The 27,456-nt window shown below is 36.1% G+C and overlaps 3 protein-coding genes and 1 non-coding gene across 8 annotated transcripts; 2 read left to right on the top strand and 2 right to left on the bottom strand.

The window, feature by feature from the left end:
* The first annotated feature begins 10,021 nt into the window (after nucleotides 1–10,021).
* On the top strand, nucleotides 10,022–10,139 carry LOC113354876. The gene has a single exon (XR_003362079.1). It is a non-coding gene; the product is annotated as a small nucleolar RNA snoR111 (small nucleolar RNA).
* Nucleotides 10,140–10,368: 229 nt separating this feature from the next.
* Nucleotides 10,369–13,789, bottom strand: LOC113348537 (tyrosine-protein phosphatase DSP1-like). The gene is made up of 5 exons (XM_026592350.1): nucleotides 13,220–13,789; nucleotides 13,036–13,129; nucleotides 11,122–11,179; nucleotides 10,947–10,990; nucleotides 10,369–10,863 (listed from the first exon to the last, which is right to left on the bottom strand). The coding sequence occupies exons 1-5, from the start codon at nucleotides 13,492–13,494 to the stop codon at nucleotides 10,678–10,680; spliced, it is 657 nt and encodes a 218-aa protein (XP_026448135.1). The 5' UTR covers nucleotides 13,495–13,789; the 3' UTR covers nucleotides 10,369–10,677.
* A 4,433-nt stretch (nucleotides 13,790–18,222) lies between these two features.
* On the bottom strand, nucleotides 18,223–20,223 carry LOC113351672. Its single transcript, XM_026595615.1, has 2 exons — nucleotides 19,827–20,223; nucleotides 18,223–18,362 (listed from the first exon to the last, which is right to left on the bottom strand). Exons 1-2 carry the CDS (start codon nucleotides 20,221–20,223, stop codon nucleotides 18,223–18,225), a joined length of 537 nt encoding a protein of 178 aa, XP_026451400.1.
* A 717-nt stretch (nucleotides 20,224–20,940) lies between these two features.
* On the top strand, nucleotides 20,941–25,586 carry LOC113348536 (zinc finger CCCH domain-containing protein ZFN-like). Of its 5 annotated transcripts, none has more exons than XM_026592349.1 (7): nucleotides 20,941–21,428; nucleotides 21,522–21,596; nucleotides 21,827–21,880; nucleotides 22,170–22,286; nucleotides 22,419–22,733; nucleotides 24,542–24,817; nucleotides 24,902–25,586. In XM_026592349.1, exons 2-7 carry the CDS (start codon nucleotides 21,552–21,554, stop codon nucleotides 25,253–25,255), a joined length of 1,161 nt encoding a protein of 386 aa, XP_026448134.1. In that variant the 5' UTR covers nucleotides 20,941–21,428; nucleotides 21,522–21,551; the 3' UTR covers nucleotides 25,256–25,586. The 5 variants fall into 5 exon arrangements, with proteins under 5 accessions (XP_026448134.1, XP_026448130.1, XP_026448133.1 ...); XM_026592345.1 differs by having other exon boundaries at nucleotides 21,522–21,685; XM_026592348.1 differs by having other exon boundaries at nucleotides 21,519–21,596.
* Nucleotides 25,587–27,456: the final 1,870 nt, after the last annotated feature.

Genomic DNA, 27,456 nt, shown 5'->3' with positions numbered 1-27,456 from the left:
GAACCGGAAGAATGGCGTGAGCCAAGTCCACGAACTGCCGAAGTTCTCAAACCCGAAAATTTCTGCTGGAGTTCACAAACTACTTGCGTGAAGCTAAGTCCGCGAACCGGCGAAGTTCTCAAACCCGAGAATTTCTGCTGGATTTGTAAACTCTGCCCGGTAACTTAAGTCCACGAACCTAGTCTGTGAACTTGAGAAGGTTATATATCTGAAGATGATTTCTGAACTTAAACTTAAAAATACTAAGGAATGCAGTTTGCAAACCGTGGCTATAAAAGTTCATGAACCGATTCAAGTGGATCAAATCATCTTTGCTTCAATTGTGTCTTATGTAGTACATGAGATTTCCTTGCAATTGAACAACTCTCTAACTAGTTCATTTGAAGTCATTTGAACTAGTTATGGTGAAGAAGAACATGGTTGATATGAAATGCTCATATGGCTAACCTTTTGGTTAACTATTGTTGAACCAACAAGTGCATACGTTTTGGTACGGTTAACAAACCTAGAAGCGTGTATTTTCAAGTGTGTGTAACAAGCTAAGTTTTCGATCTAACCGTTGAGAATTATTATCTTGAATCTAAATCAGGTTTTCATCTAACGGTGAATATTGAATGCTTTGTTACTAAGCTAACATTGATTGCAAACCCTGATTTGAAAGACTATATAAATGACACATCTAGTATTGTACAAACTAATCCCCACACCTTATGTGTGATACTAGTTTGCGTGCTAGAGTCGATTCTCCTTTAACCTTTGGTTTTCTTCTTCTAAACCAGGTTAACGACTTAAAGACTTCATTAGGATTGTGAAGCCAGACCGATACTACTTTTATCGTAGTTTTGTGATCTGGTCTTACATCTTCTATCGTATGAGTACAATCAGATTGAGTGGCTTGAGATTGATATCTCCGATAGGCAATATATAAAAAGTAATCACAAACATCTTCGTCTCATTGTTTGTGATTTCGTAACATCTTGTTTCGCTACCATACGATTAAGATTGTTGTGAGGTGATTGATAACTCTGGGCTTTTCTTCGGGAATACAAGACCGGATTATCAATTGGTTCCTGTTCACCTTGATTATTATCAAAAGACGGAACAGAACTTTTAGGGTTTATCTGTGGGAGACAGATTGATCCTTTGATAGACTTGTCTGTGGGAGACAGATTTGTTTATTGTCAAAGCCTGCGATTTTGGGTCGTAGCAACTCTTAGTTGTGGGTGAGATCAGCTAAGGGAATCAAGTGCGCAGTATCCTGCTGGGATCATAGGCGTAGGAACATAACTATACCTTGGATCAGTGGGAGATTGATTGGGGTTCAACTACAGTCCAGTCCAAAGTTAGCTTGGAGTAGGCTAGTGTCTGTAGCGGATTAATACAGTGTGTGTTCAATATGGACTAGGTCCCGGGTTTTTTTTTGCATTTGCGGTTTCCCCGTTAACAAAATTTCCGGTGTTTGTGTTATTTCAATTTCCGCATTATATTGTTTTATATTTATAATTGAAATAATACAGGTTGTGCGTTAGATCATCAATTAGAATATCCAACCTTTGGTTGTTGATTTAAATTGATTGATCCTTGGATATTGGTCTTTGGTATCATCCAAGTTGTTTCTTGTATTTGATTAAAAACTCGCTGATTTCTATTTGCTCGAGTAAATCAAAACAAGATAGAGATATTAACTCCTTGAGATACTTTTACCTAGATTGAGTCTGACCGTCTATTTGCTTCTCTAGAAAGTAATTTGGAGTTAGTCAATACAGATTGTTAAGCGAAATATTGGGTGGTGGTGTTAGAACCCCTCTTTTTCAATAGTTCGTATTGTATTCCATGATATTACGTATAACTAGAGTATAATCATTCACATCTTCGCAGTTATGTTTTCAATATAGCACGACTTGAAAGATACGTTAGGAATGAAACAGTTCAAGTCAAAATATTACTAACCTGAAGAGGAAGGATGGTGTCGTCGTTGTAGATCTTTACTTCTTCACACTGTTCAAGTCTTCAAGTAATACTTGTATGTCTCATATCCTAATAACTTTCTAGCTAACCTATACGAAGTTGACTCTAGTAAATAATCAAGCGGCTCTTTAAATGAGTTTTTGTTCACTAAAATATGACAACCAAACTTGACATACCAACGCTTGGTGGCTTCAACCGAGCTATGCTCTAACACGCGCAACCTGTGATATTTTAATTATATAGAAATAATATTGCGGAAAAGAAATAACATGGACACCAGAAGTTTTGTTAACGAGGAAACCGCAAATGCAAAAAAAAAAACGGGACCTAGTCCAGATTTGAACACCACATTGTATGAAGCCGCTACAGACTCTAGCCCACTACAAGTTAACTTCGGAATGGAATGTAGTTGATCCCTAACCAATCTCACACTGATTAAGGTACATTCGCATTCCTTACGCCTCTGAATCCCAGCAGGACTCTACGCACTTGATTCCCTTAGCTGATCTCACCCACAACTAAGAGTTGCTACGACCGAAAGTCTAAGACTTGATAAACAAATCTGTCTCACATAGAAAAATCTATTTGAATAGATAAATATGTCTCCCACGGAAATACCTACAAAGTTTTGGTTCCGTCTTTTGATAAATCAATGTGAACAGGAACCAATTGTTAATCCGGTCTTATATTCCCGAAGAACAGTCTAGAAATATCAATCACCTCACAATAACTTAAGTATATGGTATTAGAACAAGTTATTGTGGAATCACAAAAAATGGGACGAAGAGTTTTGTTACTACTTTTTATATCTTACCTATCAGAGATAAATCTCGAGAAAATCTTAGAGAAGATAGTACTCAATACGATATAACAAAGTAAGATCAGAACAAGAAACTACAGAGAAAATAGTTGAGTCTGGCTTCAGAATTCCAATGAAGTCTTTAAGTCGTTAACCTATAATGGTTTTAGGAAAAATTTAGGTTAAACGGGAATCAACTCTAGTCGCAACTAGTATCACACAAGAGGTGTGGGGATTAGGTTTCCCATTTGCTAGAGTTCTCCCTTATATAGTCTTCAAATCAGGGTTTGATAACTTTAGAACAAAACAATCAATATTCACCGTTAAATGAAACCTGATTTAAGATTCAAGCTAATATATTTCCGCCGTTACATGGTCTTTAGCTTTTTACACACCCATGAAATATACCTTTATTTAGATATGGGTAACCGTCCCTAAACGTTGGCTAATAACAGTTAACCGAAGTTAGCCATATGAACACTTTTCTCTTGACCTTGTTCATCTTAACACTTTTAGATCAATTGATAATCAAATTAATCTAATTGTGTTACTCATAGAGTTGTTCAATTGTTTATATTATCATAGATGTATACAAGACACAATTGAAGCAAAATCGGATTGATTCAAAAGAATCAGTTCATGAACATTTTATCCACGGTTTGCAAAGATTGCATTCCTTAATTTATAAATGCATTTGTTCATGAGTATAAAATCATATTTAACCGATTTAAGGACTTGAACCACTTAAGTTTGCAAACGGGTACGCGAACTTAAGTTCTGGACATTGGTCACAAGCCGACAGTTTGCAAACGGGTATGCGAACTTTAGCTCCGGACTGAACTCAGTTGAAACCGTTTGCAAACGGGTATGAAAACTTGGTTCCCGGACTTCAACAGTTAAATCAGTTTGCGAATGGGTATGCAAACTTAAGTACCCTGACTTAAACAGTTGAATAAGTTTGCGAACGGGTATGCAAATTTCCGGTCCTGAATTCCGTCAAAACAGTTCGTACACTAAGTACACAAACCGTAATATATCCAGACATGGGTTATCTCTTAACTACCATTTCAATCATTGAAACATTCTTAGAAGACGACAATAGCTGTCTCACACAAACTATTAGCTTATAAGCAATTTTTAAGTGATCGAATGATCAATACGAAACATTCCGAACCTACATCAAATGAGTGTCTCACACAAATGATGTAAGATGTTACCAGGTGATTTTCACATGATCATCTTTTGATTTTCGTCAAGAATAATGATGAACGTGGTTAAATCGAAAAACTTACCAACGCAATATATTTCGAGAAAGATATAAGCGAGTTAAACTCAGCTCGAAATATCAAATGTGTATAATGTAAAGTCTATATAGCTATACGACTTTTGTCTCAATAGGAGATAATATAAAATAGACTTCTGAGTGATAGATGAGTTCAAATCTCCACATACCTTTTGTTGATGAAGTTCCACAAGCTTCCCTTAGTAGTTTTTCGTCTTCAATCTATGAATGCCGTGAAGTCTAAAGCTCAACTACACATTCTATCCTAATCCGAGACATATCTATAAGTAGATTATAAATCAAGACTTATAGTTTTGACAACTAAACTTGACGGGAGTAACACTACACCCAACTAATTCTATGCATAAGATTCTGTATTATCTAACTCCACATCTGCATGAAACTGCATCTCATTCAGGCACGCATAATACTAATAATCAATCACTTTGGAAAACACATTTGAGTGGAATTAGAAAAATTAATGTTGATGATTCTTTTGATATTGACACTAACCAACTTGGCACTGATCTTATTTTACGAGATCATACAGGTTCCTACAATGGCATTAAAGGGAGTTATGCAAATGGAGCATTAAGTGCAGAGGATGGAGAGTGTATGGAAGTGCGAGATAATATAAAATAGACTTCTGAGTGATAGATGAGTTCAAGTATCCACATACCTTTTGTTTATGAAGTTCCACAAGCTACCCTTATTAGCTCTTCGTCTTCAATTGATGAATGCCGTGAGTCTAAATCCAAAATACACATTCTATCCTAATCCGAGACATAGCTATAAGTAGACTATAAATCAAGACTTATAGTTTTGACAACTAAACTTGACTGGAGTAACACTAAACCCAACTACTTCTATGCATAATATTCTGTATTATCTAACTCCACATCTGCATGAAACTGCATCTCATTCAGGCACGCAGAATACTGATAATCATTCATTTTGGAAAAAACCTTTGAGTGGAATTAGAAAAATTAATGTTGATGCTTCTTTTGATATTGACACCGACCAACTTGGCATTGGTCTTGTTTTGCGAGATCATACAGGTTCTTGCAATGGCATTAAAGGGAGTTACGCAAATGGAGGATTAAGTGCAGAGGCTGGAGAGTGTATGGCAGTGCGAGAGGCTTTATCTTGGGAAAAGTAAAATCAGCTAGACAACATTCATATTGAAGCTGACGCAAAGCTGGTCATACAATCTATTACTGGAAGCACTTTGCTAGTTCAATGGCAGAATATGAATATAATAAAAGAGATTAAACACTTTATCTCAAGTTTTAGTAGTTGTGTTTTTACTTTTGTTGGTAGAAAAGACAATCAAGTAGCTGATTTTATAGCAAAATCAGTAAGAGAGACGGCTTTAAGTATTAAAGCATATGAGTCTTTCAATCCTGAGCTTTGTAGTCTTCTAGCGAAAGACATGCAAAATAATACCAGCTAAAATCCCAATAAATGTTTTCTTATAACAAAAAAGACAACTAAACTTGACAAACAAGTTTGATATAGAAATCTTGCGAGTTCGGCCGAGCAGTGCTCTAACACTATGATTTTTTCCTATTTCGCAATGCTCTTGTATATACTCACCATAAAGGTAACCTAAATAAAATACAGGTAAGCTACCAGAGTAATATCCAACAAGTCAGAGAAAATTAGTGTAGATAATCATCACACCCCATACTAAAAATATGACTCCTTGTAAAATTAGTTTGAGACCAATGAGCATTTGAAAAGAAAGAAGTAACAATCTAAGTTGTTTAACTTGCTCTATATCAGCATACATTAAAATAAGAGTGACATATGCAAATTGCAGATGACTAACCCTTTTACCTCTAGAAACTGCTTGAAATCCATAAATTAGTCCTTACTCTTGAGCTTATTTATCATGTATGAACGATATTCACATATAAGAAGAAAAATAAAAGGTAACAACGAATCACCCTGCATGATCCCTTTGTTACTCTTAAAGTAACCAGCAGCATAGCCATTAATAATAACAAAAAATCTGATAAACTCCACACAACACCTTACCCAACTCCCTCATTTTCATAGAACTCCATCTTAACAAGAATTTCATCAATGAAGTGCCATTTAACATGGTCAGAAGCTTTCACAAAATCAATTTTGCAGAGTAAACCAGGTTTCTTATTTTTGATTATAGAATTAATAAGTTCATTACCCACCAACACACAATCTAATATTTATCTTTTCTCAATGGAAGTAGTATGTTCAGAAGAAATTATAGAAAGTAAAATTGTTTTGAATCTTTCAACAAGCACTTTGGAACCTATTCTATATACGCCATGAACCAGATTAATAGATGTTAAATCTTTAATCTCATCCACATTGTCCTACTTAGGTATTAAAAAAAGCAATAAAAAAAAGTGTTTTTCAACCTTCAGTCCAAGAAACTTTTAAGCTGCAATTCTTGAAAAATCTTCAGCAAATCATTTTTTTAGCACATCCTAGTAAACATTAGAATTTTACCATAAACCTATCAGAATGATCAAAAGAAGGAAAAAGAAAAATAGGATTTTCATTTTTTTTTTGTTTGGTTGGAAAAAGTAGTGAGGAAAATTCACGTGCTTCCTAGTTTGAAGACACTCAAAACCAAATTGTACACATTCACATCCCACATTTTGTTGACAATAACTAGATGATTGTACCGAAATAACGACGCATCATGCCCCAATAGTCTTTTCCAAATTTCTGCACCGCAGTTTTCACCGATGCTCATGAAAAAAATCATCGAAGCAATTCAATTAATAATCATGGATTTTTTTCATCATCAATTACTATTATTCATCAAACTAAAAAACTGTTTAATCATTTTTTAAGGCTGAATGTTTGTTTGGAACACAATTTGAGGCACGAAATTTACTGACTGTAATCGAAGACGAAAAACATCATTAACAAAAAGAACAACATTTGATGATTGATACCACAGTTGGGGGAAATTTTTTTATAGATTTTCGTTGATTTTTGCTACTGATGATTTGTTTCATCCGTCTATCAAACTACTAGTGCATGTAAATTATATCACTTTATAATGGTCGTTACATACCCAGTCAATCAAATTCCTTGTCCATTGATATGAAATTTTCATTTCCTCTTAGTTGTCTTTTCTCCCAAAGTTAAACCCCTAGTAAATCCAAAAACAAAGAAAAAAACCAAAACATCTCCAAAGAAAAACCCCATAATAAATCAAGAGAATTTTGACCAGATATCCGGCTATTCCTTTCTAAGAAGTCAGTTGTCTGGGGGATTCACCTTCTTATAGGCTCCGCTGGACGACATGATATTCTCCTTTAAGTATTTAGGTTATTCGTCTTCTAATATTTGTTTATTTTTTGGATGCATCAACTCCTGCAGGAACTAACATGGAAGGTAGAGTTAGCTTGTCCCCTTGTGACACAACTCCCCCCACCCACCCACCCCCCACCCATCTGCTTCGTTTTCCTTGGCTAGGTTACCCATGAGGCTCGCTGGTAGGTTAGCACAGCAACCTGTTCAATTAATTTAGTAGTATATTGTTGGAATTTAGCTTGTTAGGATTCCAACTAGTTAATGTAATACTCTTTATCCAATAAAGAAAAATCATGAGTGAAAGAAAAAAAAAATTGTATATTTTTTTATAAGCAAATAAACCAAACAGAGGACTACACATTCTTGTGATCGGCACAGAGAGCCGGTACAAGCCACACAGGAGGGGCGTACCACGCCATATGAATTGCACTTTTCTTAGCCCATTAGGCGAGTTCGTGTGCTACCTTATTAGCCCTACGGTTTACATAGACAAATTGCAGGAATCTAAATTTTTGACTTAGGATTCTTATGTCTTCATAGCTTGAATGGGTGCGATGATCACCAAGGAAGATCTTCTTGTTAATAAGTTCAACAATTCCGGCTGCATCACTCTCCACGATAATATTCTTCTCCTTCCTCACCAAAGCTATCTTTAGTGCTTCTCTGATCGCCTTCACTTCTGCTTCTTCTGCTGAGTAGCATTTTAGGTTTGTTGATTCGGCATATATGAATGATTCCTTTGAATCCTTAATAATTATAACCATTTCTCCATTACTAGATTCAGAGTCCAAGCTCCATCTATATTAAATTTTATCCAATTATCAGGCGGAGGCACCCAAGTCGAAATCTCTTGACTAGATTTATCCATTGTTGCAATTCGATTAAGAGGTGAAGCTAAATTAGGGATCGGCATCATCGATTGAGCTCTTTTCATAATGGAAATTGGTTCTTCTGTGTTGTTATTGTGAACTATCTCGTTTCTATTAGCCCATAAGGACCATAAAATGCAAGCTACCATGGGGAAGCTTTCAGATCTACCAGAAGAGTCTTTATAAGGACTTAATTGGAGCCAATATCTGATCCATTGATGAAAGGTATGATTCTGGAATTGTTGGTTGTTGACAATGATCATGAAACCATTTCTTTTTAGTTTCCTGCAAGTCACAAGTGAGTGCATAATTTTTTCTGACTTCATCTTGATAAAAAGTTGAACCCTCGCAGGTATGTTTTGTTTCCAAATTTTTGTCCATAGATCAACATTAGAGTTATCACCCCTAACACTAAGGGCATTGTAAGCATATTTGATAGAGAAGTTTTCATCTTTTGATGGTGTCCAGATTCTTCTATCACTATAAGTTTCCAGAGTTAGGGGGATTTGTTCGATTAACAATTTCGACTGTTGATCAAATACATCACTCAATTTTACTGTATCCCAAGCTCTTGATTCTTGATTAATCAAGTCTTTTACTTTTAGATTCATGTCTGACACAGTGTTAGCCTTTGGAGTAGCAATTGCTTTGCCAGGAATCCAATCGTTGCACCAAGGGTCAATGAAGTTGCCTTCACCCACAACCCAAACAATGAAAGGTTTTGTCTTGGTCATGGTTTGGTGAAGGCATTTTCATACCCAAGAAACAATACAAGGGCACTTAGAATTTACCACATCCACATTTTCAAAGTACTTTGCTTTTAGCAATGTTGCTAGGAGTGAGTCTGAATTTTCTACTAGTCTCTCCATACACTCCTAGACATCATAGCCAAATTGTTTGTTTCACTTGTTCCGAAACCTAATCCTCCTCCTTCTTTTGTTTTACAGAGGCTTTTTTTTATAGATAATAGATGCAATTTCCTTTTTTTTTTTTGTATTTGGATCTTCTCTCCACGAATGTCTATTGAGATGAGTATCAATCTTATGGCATAAGCTTTTCGGAAATAAGAAAGTGGCCATGTGATATAGTGACATTGCCTGTCCAATATGTTTCACCAAGGTAGTCCTCCCTGACCGTGTTAACCACCCATTTACTCTTTTCTCGACATAGATGAGTAGAGAGATGTGAGCTTGGATTTTGGACTTTAGAATTGTAATTGGAGCACCAGGAATTGTAATTGGAGCACCAGGATATTTCTCTCCAAGGCTCAAATTAGGGATATTCAACACTTTGGCTCGAAGTTTTTTATGTTTCGGATGAACCTTCCCACTGAAAAAAAAAATTGTATTAGTTTAGACTCGAGCTGTATGGCATACGAGGGGGGAAACAGTTCACCATAATGCTTGCTTTTACCGGCCATACTTTACAAGTGTCCGGTGTAAGGAAAGTGTATAGCAACGAAAAACAACGGTAGCAGTGTACTGTACTCTGTTACCCGTAGTACGCAACCTTCTCCTCGTTTCGTAACCTAAACTTCTAAAGATATTAGGGCTAGCCGGCGGCTAAGTTTCAAACAAGGGTTTTCGCTGCCTATAAATTGAATAGAAATGCTTTCTTTCAATCTCACCTGCCTCCACCGTTTCACTCATCCGTTTTAGGGTTTTCTTCTCTCATTTTTTCCGTCTATCGCCCTTCAGAGAGAGTCTCTCTGTTTTTCTAGATTTTGATAATTTTTTATATGTTTGTATTTTGATTATAAGTTTGATTTTGTTCAAAACCTCTGTTTCTTTATACAGTCAGAGCTATAAATCTCTCCCTGTGTGATACGGAGTAAGAAAGATTTGGTGAGAATATCGTTTCAGGCGTCCATTAATTGATTGACGATCTGATTGTTGCTCTTCAACATTCCTGAATCAAATTGAAGTTTTTAGGGTTTCTTTTTCTTTTTATTTCAGAGGTGAAATTGTATTAATGTTTGAACTTAATATTTATTTCTCCTCCAGGATCACTTCAAAAATCTGATCCACATTTTGACAAAGTATTCTCTAAATATGTTTAATTTCTTGTATTTTGTCTATTTGGATTGGATGAAAAATGAGTGATTTGACATTTCTTAAAATTATCGGTCAGATGTAGTATTTAAACTTGGGTTGATTGTAGCTTTGAGTTGCAAGTTATTCAATTAGTAGCATCAGAAGGCAAATGGAACTTGAAATTATGAGTCTTTGCCTGCTTCAGACCAGACCTTTTTATCTAAATCTGAATAATCTGATAGAACTTGAAATTATGACCCTTGATCCCTCTAAACTACTCCAAATTCTCAAAAACTCATCAACGTTGAATCGCGCGGCCACATGCATTAGTAATATGTTGATGCCCACTGATTTCCATTGCAGTTGAAAGGATTCTTAAGCCTTTGGTCTGTAGAAGGCCAAGAGAAGTGACTACCTCTTTGAACATGATAATGGAAATGACAAGTGATTCAAATTAGTAGCATCAAACTTCTCCATAAACCTCTGATCTGTAATCCTAGCCTTAGCAGCAGCAAACCTTCTGTATTCGTCAAACACAGATGACAAACACCATCTTTGTGATTTTCTTAAGCAACCAACAAGACAACCAGTCCGGTGCTGCAACAACGAAAGGATTTATAGATTCGCCAAGGATTTAAAAGTGGCATGTTATCTAAAGAAAACGAAAATCTGATACGTACTTTCCCTCGTTTGCAATGAATTAGAAGTGGGTGATTCCTAACATCTGCATTACAAACAATAGATATTAGAAACTCAACTCCATAGGCATGCTTAGAAGGTCTCTGAATCACAATCACTGCACAAGGTACAAAGATTTTGACGCATTCCATTTCTGAATAAGATTGTATATAATACCCAGTACAATTTTAAGTGCCTCACGAATTGTATCCTCTGGGATGTTCGCACAACACTCCTGCACGCAATAATAATCCCCATTGTTAATCCAATCCACAAAGTAACTTAAAAATTACAGATGTGTTGCAAATGTATAATTAGTCTTTGTGAAACCACAATTAGAAGATCATATCATGTTTGACTGATATATCTCCAACACTCAACTGTCTCGTCAAATCAATTTGTTAGTGTGCATACTGCATATAAGACTTCAACAGATATATTTAGCACTGGATCCTTAACCCACTTAAAAAGCTGGGTGACCATGAAGATGCTTTGTTACAGACTTACAGTTACATTCCCAATAGGGTTATCTAAGATTCAATGTGTTTGAGAAGCTAGTACTCACAATTCAACCAAAATAGACAAGAATAAAAAAGAAGATGAACAATGACATATCAAAATCAAGATAAAATCAGTAGTGAAGTTGTTAAGATTAGGCCACAGAATGATTGTGATTAACAAGTTCACAAAGCCCGAGTTAGGAAGGGTTTCTACATGGGCGGTTGAAGGATTGATGGTACACAGAGGAGGCACTTTAATTCTTTAGAATCACATTACTTCGGACTTAATGTAGCATCACAACTGAAGAACAAATAGAAGAGAACTTATCTACAACTCTATGATGTCAGTTAAGAAAAGAATAGATGAGTAAACCCCTAAAATAAACTTGTAGTTTGAATGACATTGAAGTTGCTGTCAGAGACGGGCACAAACATAAAAAGCAGAACTGCTGATTCACCAGTTTGATACTTAATCTAACTAGAGAGCTTATGGGATTAAGAGGATTACAGCATACCAAAACTACCAAATTCTTAAAGACATGATAATTGATACTTTGTTATCAAGACAAGTTTACGCGGGCTCTCTGAAGAGATGTTTCCAAGACAACATCTAGGCAATACTTCAATATCTAATTAGCTGACAAGGTCTAATAGCTCACCCAAGATTGGGAGACTTCGAGACCGATGCAAGGTCAGGATTGAAAGATGAACAACGAGTATTCTACCATAACACACATATCCTACCTAATAAAATCTTGATACAAGGTATATAGGAGGTGGCAGATGCGGAGATATTTTACTCGAAAAACAAACAAAATACACTGAATATTGACAGGTTCATACAGCATAAAAACTTTGATCATTTTTCTTATGTGCACCAATTGGATAGACAATGTAGTGGATACACATAAGGTAAATGATGCACAATATTAAAGTAATACAAGTTGAAAACTGTTGGGGATTCCACTATGAATGTTTACATTCACCTATTAGAGTTTCTAATTGTGGTTGCTAGTACCAGTCATAACTCACAAAAGAATCCCAGATGACATAATTAAGGTGAGAAGTATGAAGAAGCCACTGAAGGAAAAACAAATTTCACAAGAGAGGTCCCTTTCCAGACAACAAAACCACCTAAAGACTGGAAGCACACTAAAGTACATAAAGCTACTTTAAGTCAAAAGCTTCCACTTGTTCGCGTAATGCAAACATTTACAGAATGGGAGTAAACCTCAACAAGTTGACAGCGAAATATGAATGCAGATGCAAGTAATAGGTTACAGTAATTAGCAACAAAAGTCTGGTCCGAAGCTCAAAAATAGGCAGAACACGATCTCAGTGTTCTGGTGAAGCGGGAAAGTAAACAATATCGGTTTCAGGCATCACTCAAACGTCCCAAAGGCATAAATATGTTTGAGGGAAAATTACATTGTCTAACATCCCTGATTCGCTATTGTTATGTTTGTTCTTCTTTTTTCATTTTAATGGAATTCTTTTTAAACTTCTAGTTTTCCGGTAGATAAGTATAGTAATACTAAGAGAACAAAATAAAAAAAATTAAATTCTAATCCAATTTGGTACAAAATCATACCTTGTTTCCTTCGATCGGAAATTGGAAAAGCCGAATTCCATTCGACTTGAGAAATTCACTGTTTGCAGCCGGATAGGGTTCCGGACATAAATATCTGCATCAATCATCAAACAAAAAGAACCCTTAGTTACATATTTCACCAAATTCTCCGAAAATGTACAAAATTTAAACAATTAATACTCACATTATAGAACGTAATCCAAGGGTTTCCAAGAAAGTGAAATTGGATACACCAGGGAAACCAGACCTAAATACTCCATTATCCACCATAGAGAAATTCAAAGGCGGAACAAACATATCTTTATCTTCTTCTTCTTCTTTTCTCACTTCATTTTGTCTCTCTACTACTACCTCTTCTTTGCTCACAATTTTCTTATCAACTACTCCTACAAACTCTTCTTCATCTTCTAAAATCACTTCTTCAATAAATCTCCCCATTAACAGCTTCTCAATTTTCATCACTTTGGCGCCACAACTAAAAATACTTCAGCCTTGTGAATTTTGATCAATCAAACAAGTATCTGATGAAGGGAAGAGAAGTTCATTTGGACTTCAAAGAAGTGTAAGTAACTGTAAAATATGACCATTACATATCTCCTTTTAGCTTTTTTGACAAAGATTTGTGGCAAAATATTGGGAATCTACTGCGTATGACTAGTCTTTGATGGTGACTAGAGCGTTATGCGATTTGTATATGAGATTTGTGGCAAGTACTTGCATATATACCGTCAATCTCTCTCCCATAGCCATAATAGTCTAATTCCCTCCCCATTATCTTTCACTCCCCTCGACCATTGATTGTTTCCCTCCTATTAACATTATTCCATGGGATATGCCATTGTGTTGTCGAATCATAGTTTGTTGCGGTGACGGTGCGCCACGTTCGACTGCCTGTCGCTTAGTGCTACTAGTGCCTACTCTACTGTCCCATCAAAAGAAAATATCAATCATTTTTTAGAGGAAGCTAAAGAAAAGTGTTGATAGGCTTACTATAATCTAGCCAAGCACTATGGTTCTCCAATTCTTTATGCTATGGCTATAAACTAGCCAAGCCAAGAGCCCTCAAAAACGCATCCGCTGTGACGGAAATTCAAATATTTTAATTATTTTTAAAATATTTTTTGAAGCAATTCGTCGTGTTTTTGATTTTTATCCAAAATATTTTAATTATTTTTAAAGAAGAATATTGAGAAAAAATAGAAAATTTAATAGAAAAAAGAGAAAATATAAAAAATAAATTGGGGAAAAAATATAAATTAAATTGAAAATGATGAGGAATACTCGGTATCCATCAAAACCCGAGCGAAAAAGTATCCGAGAATTCTATTGTTATTGTGGAAATGTTATTACGGAAATTGAGTTTCCGTCACATATTTATTTGCTAATGAGCTACTAATCACTGACCAAGGTTTATTAAATCCCTACATTCTAGCCAAGGGATAACCTATAGTAGCTGGGTCTGGATATGGGGATAGCCAAGCCAAAATGCTCCATATAGTACTTAGTGTCACAGGGTTCAAACTATCCAAATGCAACAACCAACCTTGACGATGACACTATACTCCACATCACAGTTTCAGCTAACTCGCCCTTAGCCAATTTCTTCACTTTTTGGCTAAAACTCTATTCAACCCATATTGAAGATTTACAGATTTATTTTACACAAGGCAGTTGGCCAACCATGCCAACTGGCCTAACTTCTTTCCCAAAGCCTTATAGGTAGTCCCTAGCCTTTTAGAAAGCATAAAGCAAATACTAACTCGTGTAACCAACTTGTAACCGCCAAGGCCATGTGCCTAACACATGTCATCTAGCCTTGTTGTGCCACGATAGCTTAAGCCAGCCAAAGTACGACCATCATACCGGTGCATCATTCCCCCAATGATGCAAGTGTGCTAACGTAAGTCTTGCTTGCAGCCCTGCATGCCTCATGCACACATGCTATGTGCCAAACTTTTTTGGCACTTCTTTGTGCTAATCTCGCATCTTTTGCCATGTCAAAACCATGTTTGGCCCATGCCTTGGCCTATCTTGCAACTCCGGATGCACTATGTATCTTTGGCCTATGCCACGTTGCAAGTATCGCGCCATCTTGGCGCTTTATTACTAGGCTGCTTGACCGACCGGTCATAGACCTCCCCCACCAACTGAACTCAACACGCTCTTCGATTCTTTTTCTTGTGGGTAAGTCTGAATTTGTTCTTCAAATTTCCACAATGTAGTATCCTTATCCCAAGAAGCTTCGGAGTCTGGTAAACCATGCCACATTACCAAATAATAAGTTCTCATATTCTTCTTGCTTTTCTTCTCAACCCAATCATCAAGTATACTCTCTACTTGCTTGTCGAATTCTGATCTGATTACTGCTGGTGCACGCTTTTCTTGTTGTCTCTAAGTGTCTAGCAAATCAGGATGGTACTTTTTCAAGAAGCTGACATGAAAAGTGGGATACACTTTCAATCGTTCCGACAAAACGAGTAAGCCACCTTACCAACTCTTTCCAACACTTCAAAAGAACCATCATATCTTGGATTTATGCCTCCATGCACTGTCTTGCTATAAATCTTCTTCCAAAACTGGGGTGTTAGCTTAACCAGCACCATATATCCCACCTCAAATTCCACATCTCTATGACGTAAATCCGCATACTTCTTCATCCTTCTTGTTAGATAATTGCTCAGTCGAACTCACAAGTGTTGCTATCTCAAGGTTGTTATCAAATTTAGTTGATCAAAACTATATCTTGGTTTCTATCCTACATTTAGTCAAGTCTCGGATTAGGATAGAATTGTGTAGTTGAGTACCAGACATCACTGCGTTCTACCGTTTGAAGGCGAATATCAACCGAAGCTTTTGGAGAACTTCATCAAAAAAAGGTAATTGAAGACTGAACCACATATTACTTAAGTTTTCACCTTTCTATCCATGAGACAATATTGCATGACTAAAGAAGACTTTACATGCACAACAAAAATTTCGAATCAAGTTTATCTTGATTAGTTATTTTCGAAATATGTTGACTAAGCTTAAGAACATTTGTTCATACTTGATGAATTTGGTTAAAAACAATTTATTGTTTATGACCTAAATTATGATTCAAGATTATCATTTAAAAATAGCATGGAACGGTGATATGTGTCATTGACGTTATTTGGGAATGTTTCAACTTGATTATTAGAGAGATATAAAACTATTGTAAATCTGGATACAGGACAGTACATGTACCAGCTTACATACTGGAAAAACTGTTATAGTCCGAAGCCGCAGTACGTGTACCTTGTACACGTACCGGCGTAGCTATAGTTCGGCAACGACATTCAAGTACACACGATTGGTATGTAAACCCAAAAAGTTTTGTCACTCGTGAACTTAGGATGAAACACATACCCGGTATACAAACCCAAAAAGTTATGTCACTCGTGAACTCATGTTGGTATACATACCTAGTATGCATACCGAAAAGGTTCTGTGAAGTACAGGTACTTACCCTAACGAATATTTTCAGATGCATCAGAATTATTTCTATGAGATAATCGACATTTGAACAACTCTCTATAAAAACACATCTAGACATACTTGATCATATTAACCGATGGTTGTGACTCTAGATTAAAGTCTTAAAGTGTTATATGAAAAGGATTAAGCTTATAGTTCGTCTGGCTAGTTTCGGCTAACCTTTCATGGACAAGTCATTGTACATGGTTCGGTTATGGTCCATTCTAACCAGAGTGTATATTTTGTTGTGTTAATCTCAAAACGAAGATTCCTCCAGCGGTGGATATTGATTGCTTGATTCCAAAGCTACCTAGCTTAAATCTAAAGCAACATTTATAGTCTATATAAGAAGAACCTCAAGCAACTGAGATCTTTTAATCCCCGACATTATTCTTGTGTGTCTTAGTTATAAACTAGAGTCGTCCTCTCCTTTAAACCTTTTTAGGTTTAGCGACTAAAAAGACTTCACCTAGGGATTCATGAAGCGAGGTACAACTATCTTTATCTTGATAGTTCGTGTATCCTGATCTTGCTACTGATTGTTGAGTCTCACTCCGATCAGGAAATATAAATAGAAATCGCAAAGTTTCTTCGTCTCGGGGTTTGTGATTCCATAAGTATATTTCTAAATAACGATTCTTAATTGAAACCGCAATAGGAATTACTTGTAAGGTGAATAATAATATAGGATGCTCCTCGAGAGTCGTAAATACCAGATTTTGAGATTTGCTAGACTTTGATCAAAACGGAAATCACAAATAGGCTTATATGTGGGAGGCAGATTGGTTTAAAGTCTTCAATTTAGTTGCAACAAATCTTAGGTTGTAAAGGAAGTTAGCTAAGAGAATCACTTGCGCAGAGTCTTACGAGATTCGAGAGGCGTAAGGAGCGCGACTGTAACTGAATCGCTGTGACGGTAGATTCGGTCTCAACTATATTTCAGTCCGAAGTTTTGATATCAGGATAGAGTTTGTATCGGCTTAATACAATTTGGTGTTCAAATCTGGACAAGGTCCCGGGGTTATTCTGCATTTGTGGTTTCCTCGTTAACAAAATTTCTGGTGTCTGTGATATTTTTTTCCGCATTATATTGTTTATCTTTATAATTAAATATCACAGGTTGTACGTAAATCAATCAAAGTAGATACGTCCATTGTAATTCTTGGATACGACTTGATGGATCTAGGATATTGATCTTTAGAATCGTCCAAGTACTCTCACGGTATAATCAGGTTCACGAACTTGTCTCCGTTTGCATATTGATTGTGAGAGAGAAAGATACAAACTCTTCTTATAGTTCCTTATTGACAGGAAATATCGGAATTGTAATTGAGTTTAGTCCATACAGGTTGCCTAAGAAAAAGTTGGTGGTGTATTTTGGTACCCCCGCATTTTACTATCACGCGTTTGCTCAGTCATTCCTTTTTAGACCTTGCATAGGGATATGCTGCTAGACAGGAGCCTTGCTTCTTAGCCTTTGGCACCTCATGAGGGGTTAATGGTTGATGTCCTGTTGCTAACTCAATAGGACTCAACCCCGTTGATGAAATATTGTGCAAATTGTAACAAAATTGGGCAGTATGTATCAGCGACACCTAATTTCCCTGGCTTACAGTCACATAATGACGCAAATACTCTTCTAACAATGCATTTATCCTCTCCGTCTGACCATCTGTTTTGGGTTGATTGCTATTAGATTAGTTCAGATCCAAGCAATCCGAACAAGGCAGTCCAAAATCTTCCTGTAAACTGTGAGTCTCTATCGCTCACAATATCATGCGGAAATCCCAAATACTTCACTATATTCTTTAAGAACAGATCCGCTGCAATGTCTGCGTTACAAGAATGGGGACAGGTAATGAATGTAGCATACTTTGAAAAAGCGATCAACGACGACCATTATCGAGATTCACTCATAGTATCTTGAGGAAGTCCCAAATACTTCACTATATTCTTGAAAAACAGATCCGCTACAACGTCTATATTACAAGAATGGGGACAAGGAATGAATGTAACATACTTTGAAAAAGCGATCAACGATGACCACTATCGAGCTAAATCCTTGCACCTTCAGCAACCCATTAGCAATGCTATGGATTGTCTGGAATCAACAAAGGCTGTAGAAATCCTGCTATATTCCGTCATTCCGTCTTATCCAGTTGACATACTAAGCATGTCTTCGCATACAACTCAACATCTTCTTCAATCTTAGGTCAGTAATGAGAGCGATTTATCAAAGCATGTGTCTGTTCCATGCCTGGATGACCAGCCCAAATGGAATCATGCTTCTTTAGCAAGAGTTCCATTCTCAATCTAAATTCCTTAAGAAATTAGGTGTGTCGACCAGCCAACTTCCAAATTTATTCAAAAGTGTATGTGGCGCATTTAAAGCGATCTGATTAGTCGATGGGAAAGGGGGCCGGCAAGCGACAACATGGAGTGTGGCCGACCGGCCAGGGTGGCGCCTGCTGGAGCATATCGGTCGGCCAAATGGCGTGGCCACGCCTTCCTTTGTTGTTGCTTTTACTTGCTGCAGTTCCTCTGTATTTCTTTGTTTTCTGCTCTAGTAGAACCTTGCTCCTACTAGCTCCATGATGGATTAATCTCCTAGCTTGCCTAGGTTTAGTTTCGACCAATAGGGTTCGAGATATTCCGCAGGGCGAAAAAAACCTAAATTTGCAAATTAGTTAGGTTAAAATTTGAATTTTGCGAGCTGTCACAAAATTGATCAAATCTGGTGAATTTTGGGTGTTGACACAAATTTTTTAATTTTATTCTCAAAGAGCAGTCAACGCGTCTTCTGACTGAGCACTTTCATGCAGACCTTAATCTTGATACTTCGGGAAATTCATACTACTCAGCTGCGAGTGAACACCAATTATCATGCCATATCAATATTAAGGGTTCAGCCGAGGAACATAGCATAGGAAAAATACTCAGTACGACATATATTAATGAATAATGCAGGCGGGAGATTAATAAAATTTATATAACGTTTGGGATTGTTGTTAGATGCACCATTCTGAATAAATTTTTTATGTATATATATATATATATATATATATATATATATATATTAAATTTCTCAACACATATGTAAGTAAAGAGGCCTAGGTACTCATTATTTTTAAATGGCTCTATTTCTTTGCAGAATGACATCACATTAAATACAAGGTTTCACAATTTTAACCCTGAACTAAAAACCACCATCAACAATATGTTTGCCACATCCTCCCAAGTAGCGTCAGCGGGTGTAGTATGAAACAAATGGATAAGAACTTGAGAAACTTAGGTACCCCTATGAGTTAGTTGTTTAAAATCCAAAGTAGCGACAAGCATGAAGACTATCTCTCCTTCATCATCAACTAGTGGAAGAATAGGTATCGTCGTAGCAGAAGCACCTATCTTTTTCTTCAATTGAGAAACATGTAAGACATGATGGATCTTTGACTGGATAGGTAGATCCAGCTTGTGGGCCACATGGCCTATCTTATCCAAAATAGTGAAGGGTCCATAATAACGAGTTGAGAATTTAAAATTTCGTCTTGCCGCTATGGATGACTGACGATATGGTTGCAGTTTTAAGTAAACATGATCACCCACCTCAAATGTCCTATCAGTTCTTGTCTTATCTGCAAACAATTTCATTCTTTCAAGATATCTAACATCTTTAACAGTAAGACCGCTAGTCATTTCTCAAGAAAAGGAAAAACCACTGCATGATACCAATTGTAATGGTTTCTCATACCTATTTAAAGAAGTTGAGCTGTATTGATTAGGGTATTGAATGAAAAGCTAAAATTTCGCTATGCTCATTTTGAATGTAGGTTAATATCAAACTTCAGAAGTTGATAGTAAAGAAAACCTATTTGAGTATTCGGATACATATCCAGAAGTTGGTTTTTGACTTCTAAAAACAAATAAGCAGACGTTAATTTGGGTACACAATTTCAGAATGACTTTAGAAATCAGAAAAAATTAAATGTTTTTACTTTTGACTCATGCTTCTGGCATACAGACGCGCTATAGAAAATCAGAATTTTAACCACTTTTATGATGTCGGTCTTCATAAATCCAATATTTAAGGATAACCTTCGCGTGCAACCCATCAGGTCGAGAAGCTTATTTTGGGTCATTTTGAGAACCTTCGACTCCATTGGTTAGATTACCCGTAAAGGACTTTACACAGAAGTCTAATGTATTTGTTAATGGCCAGTTGACGTAAAACAACTGTTAAGCGATACAAAAATAACTCGTTCACGTACGAAATAGGTTTTACGTGTGTGACAGAGTCAAGTGTGACCACTTTCGCGCGCAATAATTAACGACGATATCACGATTTCTCTTTTCTTTTTGAAATCCAATTTTTCTTATTAATTAAAAAAACAAATTCATTTCCATTCCCCCACTTTCTCTCTCTCAAATCAATGTACAGAAAAACAAAGTCCGGAAGCTTTTTTAACCTATTTCACACGAATCAAGAACATAAGGAATAAAAAAAGATCAACAAGAATCATCCGATTTGTTATTTTGTAGATTTGATACATCAAAAAAGATCGAATATTAGGATTGATCTTTTTTTTTTTTTCATTCTTTGATTTTATTTATTTTTTGTAATTTGTTTGATTTTTTTTTATTTTAACTAGGCCTAAATTAGTAAATTTTGTGGCAGTTGATGATCGGTATAAAAGATCGGTGACTAAAGTTGATAATATTAATTAGATTGATTTTTGTTTGGAGTTTGAGAAATTTTGGCGATGAATTTTTTGGTTTGTTGAGGAGGAGTTTCTGAACTTGTTGTTGTATGTAAATTTTTGATTGAAGTAAATAATTTAGAATCATCACGATGCCTGATAGTTGGAAGGTTAAGATCAATGCCTCTCCTGATAATCTTCAAGGTAATTCACTCTCTCTTTTTCTAGTTTTTGGTTGCATCAAATTTGTTAGTATTCTCCATAAGAGGCTTACTTTGTTTTTATTGTATTCAGAAGCAATGTGGCGATTGAAAATCCAGGCACAAAATGGTGTTGTTGTTGCAAATTCAAATCTCTATCCCGATCGGCCAGGTGAACCTGATTGTATTTATTATATAAGAACAGGATTATGTGGTTATGGGAACAATTGTCGCTTTAATCATCCTTCTTATCCAGGGCAGGTAACAACAACATTTTCACTTCCCATTGTATTCAAGAACAATCCAGTTCTTCTGCATATGGTTGTAGCATTAAATTAGTTTGTTATGGAAGTCTGTGGATCTTTTTAACAGTAACTTGAACTAGTTGTTCTGTTGTTACAGGTTGCTCAGTACAGAGGGGAACTTCCGGAAAGAGATGGACTACCAGATTGCCAGGTACTTATTTCCTATAGAGATCATACTTGAAGAATGAAATTTGCTACCAGTATACTTGAATTATCTACTAATAGTCCGTACTCGGTTTCATGACTATCTGCATGTATACCAGTTTGGGTTATCCTGATATAGATACCACGTCCATTTAGAACCATCCAGGCTAATTAGGTGGTGATTATTATACAGTGTGTATCTTTGGAGGTTAAACACCATTTACTTTCGAATTTGGTAGAAGCTTGGTAAAGAAAATCTCTCTGACAGGCTTTTATATGTTTGCTCATCTTTATAGTATTTTCTCAAGACTGGAACTTGTAGATTTGGAGTGACATGTAAATACAATCACCCACGAGACAAAGATGATGCAAGAAAAATCCAACTAAACATGTTGGGATTGCCTATTCGTCAGGTGCCTACTTCAATTTTCTGGACCTGCTTTTTAGTCCAATTCGATTGGGTCTTGATGCTGAACACTTTGAATTTACTTTCCCGTTTCATATTAATCAGTATGACATGCTTGTGTAATACTGTTGTTATATAGGAAGAAAAACCATGTCCACATTACATGCGAACTGGGGTTTGTAAATATGGGTTCGCCTGCAAGTTCAATCATCCACAGCCAGCTGCTGTTGGATCTCTGCCACCTGTAACTGGAAATGCCTCTTTTGGATCCACAGGCTCATCAGTAGCACCTCCATTATCGGGTTTACCATATGTTGGTGGAATTCCAGCATGGACTTTACCAACAACTCCATATTTATCTGGTCATCCTATGCAAGGTCCTCAAGCCTACATGCCTGTTGTTCTTTCTTCTTCTCAAGGCATTATAACTGCACCACAAGGCTGGACTTACAGTGTTAGTAGCTAATCTCTTAAAATTAAAATATAATATTGACTTCAACATCCTAGTATCATCTTTATGCTTTCTTATATTTTCTTTATTTAGATCTGACTTTCTTATAAGTTGAGATTGTTGCTGTAAGATTGTCTGTCTATATGCGAAACTTCTTCCATAGATAGGCTTGTTGTTTTTTATTCTTTCATAGGCATTTCAGTCACAAAGTAAAACTATTTCTGGAGGTTGATAGGATATATAGGTTGTCTGAATTATTATGAGTAAGTCACTATAACATATCACACATGAAACTTTAGAGATCTGGTGTCGGTTCCCATCAGAAGTAGTGTCAGATTGTTTTGTTCTGGAGCAAAATATCTTTTTAAGCCTTTGCGGTTTTCATGTTTGCATGCCCTATACACTTGACTTTTATTATATTATATCAAGTTTCAGAATGCTATTTGCTTGAAGACGTTTCGGGCATCATAGATTAGAACAAAAGCTTTCATACTAATTGCACATCTTTATTACATAGTGTTCACCTTGGATTCCATTACTTCTCCTAGTTCTACTAAAGGTTACTCGCGACTTCCCTATTTTTCTTACAGTCATAACTCCATGGTTATTTCTTGGTCAACCAGTAGTTGAAGTATGAAGAACTGCCATCATGAAGATGCTGATAACTTCATGCACTTAAATGAAAGGTCATTGTTCATCTATTTCTGTCCCTATAATTTGCTGGCTGCATGAGCATAAGAGAATTCAGGTGAGGTTTCTACAAAATGGACTTGATATAACAGTTATTGAGGTTAGCAAAGTGGAAGCTGTTAGAAAGGAGAAAGGAGGTTGAGAAATGGATGTGATATTCTCTTTCCAACATGATAAAATTAGAATAAGAAGCGACGTTTGACATTTTAAATACGAATGGCCATCTGCCCACAAGATTTCAACCAAGATGGAAAAACTCACTATGTAGGCTATCCATGCAATAGAAGATTTCAGTTTTACCCATTTAGGAGCATGAGAATTTCTTCCTATATAGAAAAAGGATTATAAATGGAGAAACTTGGTATAGAAAAGAAAGAAAAGATTTAGGCGTAAGCTATATACATGTAGGAGTAGAGACACGGAAAGAAAAAGAACAAAATAAAGAAATTCGGAATTCAGTGGACCTTCAGAACTTAAGTAGGCACATTATTGCTTCATTAAATCAATTTCATCTACGTTTGTGAATGTGGAAAGATTATCATGGTTTTGAATGCAGTATGACGGTAATATAGGATAGATTGTTTCAATTATACATTTCAATTTTTGTTTCAGCTGAGGAACATTGGAAAATTAGGACAGAAAAAAAATTATAATAGGTTGCCTCATTATAAGAGTTATTACTCACTTCGTTGATAGTTTAGTTCAAGAAAGATGGAATAATACTTTGACCTTCTTGTTGATGATTATTCTCATACATTCTTTGGCTCCACTTATCTTTTTAACAACAGAAAACGTTGGCATCGACCCTAGGCTCTACTAAGAGTTAATGGCATTCAATCATTGAGCTCTTCATAGGGTCTGCCTAAGAATAGTTGGTTCTTATTGATCGTTAGATAGAACATATTGTTTGATTATTCCCATATTCCCACTTGTATCGACAGTACCAAGAAACTACTTTAAGGTACCATTGTTCTACTTTAAGATAGAACAATGTCAAACATTGCAAGTAACTTAGCAGGCACATGGCTGTGACACACGCTGAATCAGCTACTGGAGCATGGATTGCGAATAAGTACAACCATCAGTTTTTTTGTCTAATTATCGTCTTCATCAACCAACAGGAAACTGCAAACCCTGTGTCATCAACCAATGTTCTCGGATCCAATTTCATCTACACCAGTAAACACCAAGGCGAATTGGGTATCAATGGGCAAGTGCACATGTTGCAGACTCCTGCGCCCCAATTCCCTGAGAGACCTGACCAACCAGAATGCCAATACTACATGAAGACTGGAACCTGCAAATTCGGTCCCACTTGCAAATATCATCATCCAAGAGAGAGGACAGCTCCTTTGGCAACTAGTACATTGAGTCCATACGGATTGCCACTGAGACCTGTAAAATCTTAAACTCCTTATTATCTTAACCCATTTGTTACATTCTTGATGTTCACTTTTGATGGTTGTTCTTTTTTGCTGCAGGGTCAAGCTATATGTACCTTTTACAGTCTCTATGGAATCTGTAAGTTCGGTTTATCATGCAAATACGATCACCCATTAACAGGATTATATAACTACAACTTGGGCATGCCCGCTCTTTCCATACCAGATCCTACCTTTTCTTACAATAGAATCTCAACATTGGCTGGCTCAGAAGAGAAATCTCCCTCCAAATCTTCAATATCGCTTTCTGACCAGAATGAAGAAACTGATACCACAAGTATCAAACATCAGTGCATGGATGCCAAAACATCTGAAGAACCAAAACAACAAGCTGTCTCTTCTGTAAACACTTCAACCACTTCACTTCAATTGCCACTAGATGCATCTGAGTAAAGTTTTTTTTTCTTTTTTTCTAAGTTTTTTTTTCTTTTTTTCTATTTTGTTTCCATTTTCTTTTATGGCTTACATTTTGGGAAACATTTCGCAAAAGGTGCCTCCTATTCCCCATTTTCACCTGCAGTTCTGAGTGTGGAATAGGCTAAATGGAGATCCATATGGTGGGTGAAGGCAGGAGGCACTGAAGGCTTTCTTTTTTTGTGGTGAATAAATTGCAGGTGAAAAAGTTGTGAGTTACCGCGGGCAACAACTCTTTTGGTCTTCTTAAAAACAATTACTACAACTTATCTATGGTTGATGAAAAGAATAGCATGTTATAATTCCCGTATTTTGTCCTTCTACCTTGCTTGAAGTGTTCAGCTTCAAACGCTGTACCTGAGAAAGATATGGCTCAGTGAACTGATCTAGGCTAAATCTAAGAAAGCAACGAAAGATAAAATCTTGCATATCCTTTTGTCATTTTCCCATTAATTGCAGGGGTGGGCATGGCATGGCATGGTCGAGATTGATCTGGTTCGCCTCATCCGCGTCCAGATTGATCTGGTTTGACATCCGCCTCTGATCCAACATCCGATGAATTGGATGCGGATAATTAATATTTAAAATGTCGAAGTAGAAATAAAATAGGGAAGAACAAGAAAATGAACACTCTTATTGATTAGAAACAAGTTACTGTTACATAGGTTTAAGCATCTACATATACGATACAAGCTATGAGACTTTCAGGTATTAAAGGTTTTTTTTTTGTCTTTGTTCCTCCTTGTATTATTCTTCTGTGGAGAAATAGGAATATTCTCCACAACAACCATAGGTTTAAGCATCTACATATACGATATAATCTATGAGGCGCTCTTCAGGGATAATTAAAGGTTTTTTTTGTCTTTGTTCCTCCTATTATTCTTCTGCGGAGAAATAGGAATATTCTCCCCAACAGTAAAAGATGGTTATTTTTTCTTGAGTCAATTAACTTCCCCAACATGGTCAGCAATAAAACAACCTGGCTTGATTGGTGTACATCCAAATTAATTGGAGTATACCAAATGAGACAAAATAAGGTCATTTTGAAATAAAATATAAAATCCCTTAACCACATATTTACAAAAATGGCTAATCTACCCTTGATTAATTAATACTAATAAATGTGATTAGGATAATTAATTTAGTTAGTTAATTAATTGATTAAAATTTTGAAATTAGGGTTTATTTTAGATTGAACTCATGGATGTGGGTAGATTTTTAAGATTTTTTTTTTTTTTTTTGAGAATTCTACTTGTAACGAAATTAAATCGTACTACCCAGACATTTACAAATATGAGATTGTGGAGCTGCTGGGTGATTTTATACTCAAAATTATAGAAGGAATCAACATTTTTAGTTCTGAAAGTATGAAAACTCGCCAAGGTCGACAATAAATACCCTGCCGACTATAAGATTTTTGACATACATAGAAAGGTATTACAAATGCATGATTAGTCGGTAAGGTATTAATTTCATAACCTGCCGCCTAAACTATAGTCGGCAAGGTATTAATTTAATAATCTGCCGACGAAAATATAGTCGGCAAGGTATAGAGATGGATATCTTGTCGACCATGTAACTGCTAATTTCAGAGATGAAAAGTCGGCATGGTATTCAACCTTATACCCCGTCGATTATAATTTAGTCGGCAAGGTCGACAAAAAATATCCTGCCGACTTTTGATTCGTTTTGATTCTTCGTTTTTTTTTTTTTATATGATTTCACATGTATAGTTAGAGCGTATAAGAAATATTTTTTTTTAATATATTTTGGTCGGCATGATTTTTTAGTATGGACAATTTGATCTTTTAGACACCTCTTAACACACTAGTTTGGATATGAATAAAATAGGTATACCCCAATCAAGCCAGGTAAGACAATCATGTCTCTTTTTTTTTTCCTTGAAGCATGAAGATTGAGACAAATTTTTTTGGATGCTTCTGGAAATATATATGAAAACATTAAGAATGTTTTACAGCATTTTCAGCTAAGGTACCTTGATGAAATTATTGACATTAAGTTCATAAAAAATAAATTTAAGATGGGATATGGACCCATTATTCTTGGGCTCCATGGTTGGATTCCATTCTTTCAAGACAACGAGATGGCCATCTACATTCCATGGAGTTCCAACAATGACACATTGTATTCTTCCCAACCATAAAAAGTAAAAATGACAA

This window comes from Papaver somniferum, chromosome 2 (assembly GCF_003573695.1).
Source record: "Papaver somniferum cultivar HN1 chromosome 2, ASM357369v1, whole genome shotgun sequence".
Classification (NCBI taxonomy): Eukaryota; Viridiplantae; Streptophyta; class Magnoliopsida; order Ranunculales; family Papaveraceae; genus Papaver; species Papaver somniferum.
This window is presented reverse-complemented; position numbering and strand designations above follow the sequence as displayed.

Bases quoted from the DNA above. Each gene is read 5' to 3' on its own strand.
- LOC113348537 (XM_026592350.1), bottom strand. From the start codon at position 13,494: ATGAAAATTGAGAAGCTGTTAATGGGGAGATTTATTGAAGAAGTGATT. The intron at 11,180-13,035 runs GTATGATTTTGT...TATTGCGTGCAG, and splicing joins TTCCGATCGAAGGAAACAAG to GAGTGTTGTGCGAACATCCC. The intron at 10,991-11,121 runs GTATTATATACA...TTTGTAATGCAG, and splicing joins GGCACTTAAAATTGTACTGG to ATGTTAGGAATCACCCACTT.
- LOC113351672 (XM_026595615.1), bottom strand. From the start codon at position 20,223: ATGACTAGCGGTCTTACTGTTAAAGATGTTAGATATCTTGAAAGAATG. The intron at 18,363-19,826 runs GTACCTAAGTTT...CTTGTAACGCAG, and splicing joins TAAACAACTAACTCATAGGG to ACATTGCAGCGGATCTGTTC.
- LOC113348536 (XM_026592344.1), top strand. From the start codon at position 21,377: ATGCCTGATAGTTGGAAGGTTAAGATCAATGCCTCTCCTGATAATCTT. The intron at 21,686-21,826 runs GTAACAACAACA...CTGTTGTTACAG, and splicing joins ATCCTTCTTATCCAGGGCAG to GTTGCTCAGTACAGAGGGGA. The intron at 24,818-24,901 runs GTAAAATCTTAA...TTTTTGCTGCAG, and splicing joins ACGGATTGCCACTGAGACCT to GGTCAAGCTATATGTACCTT.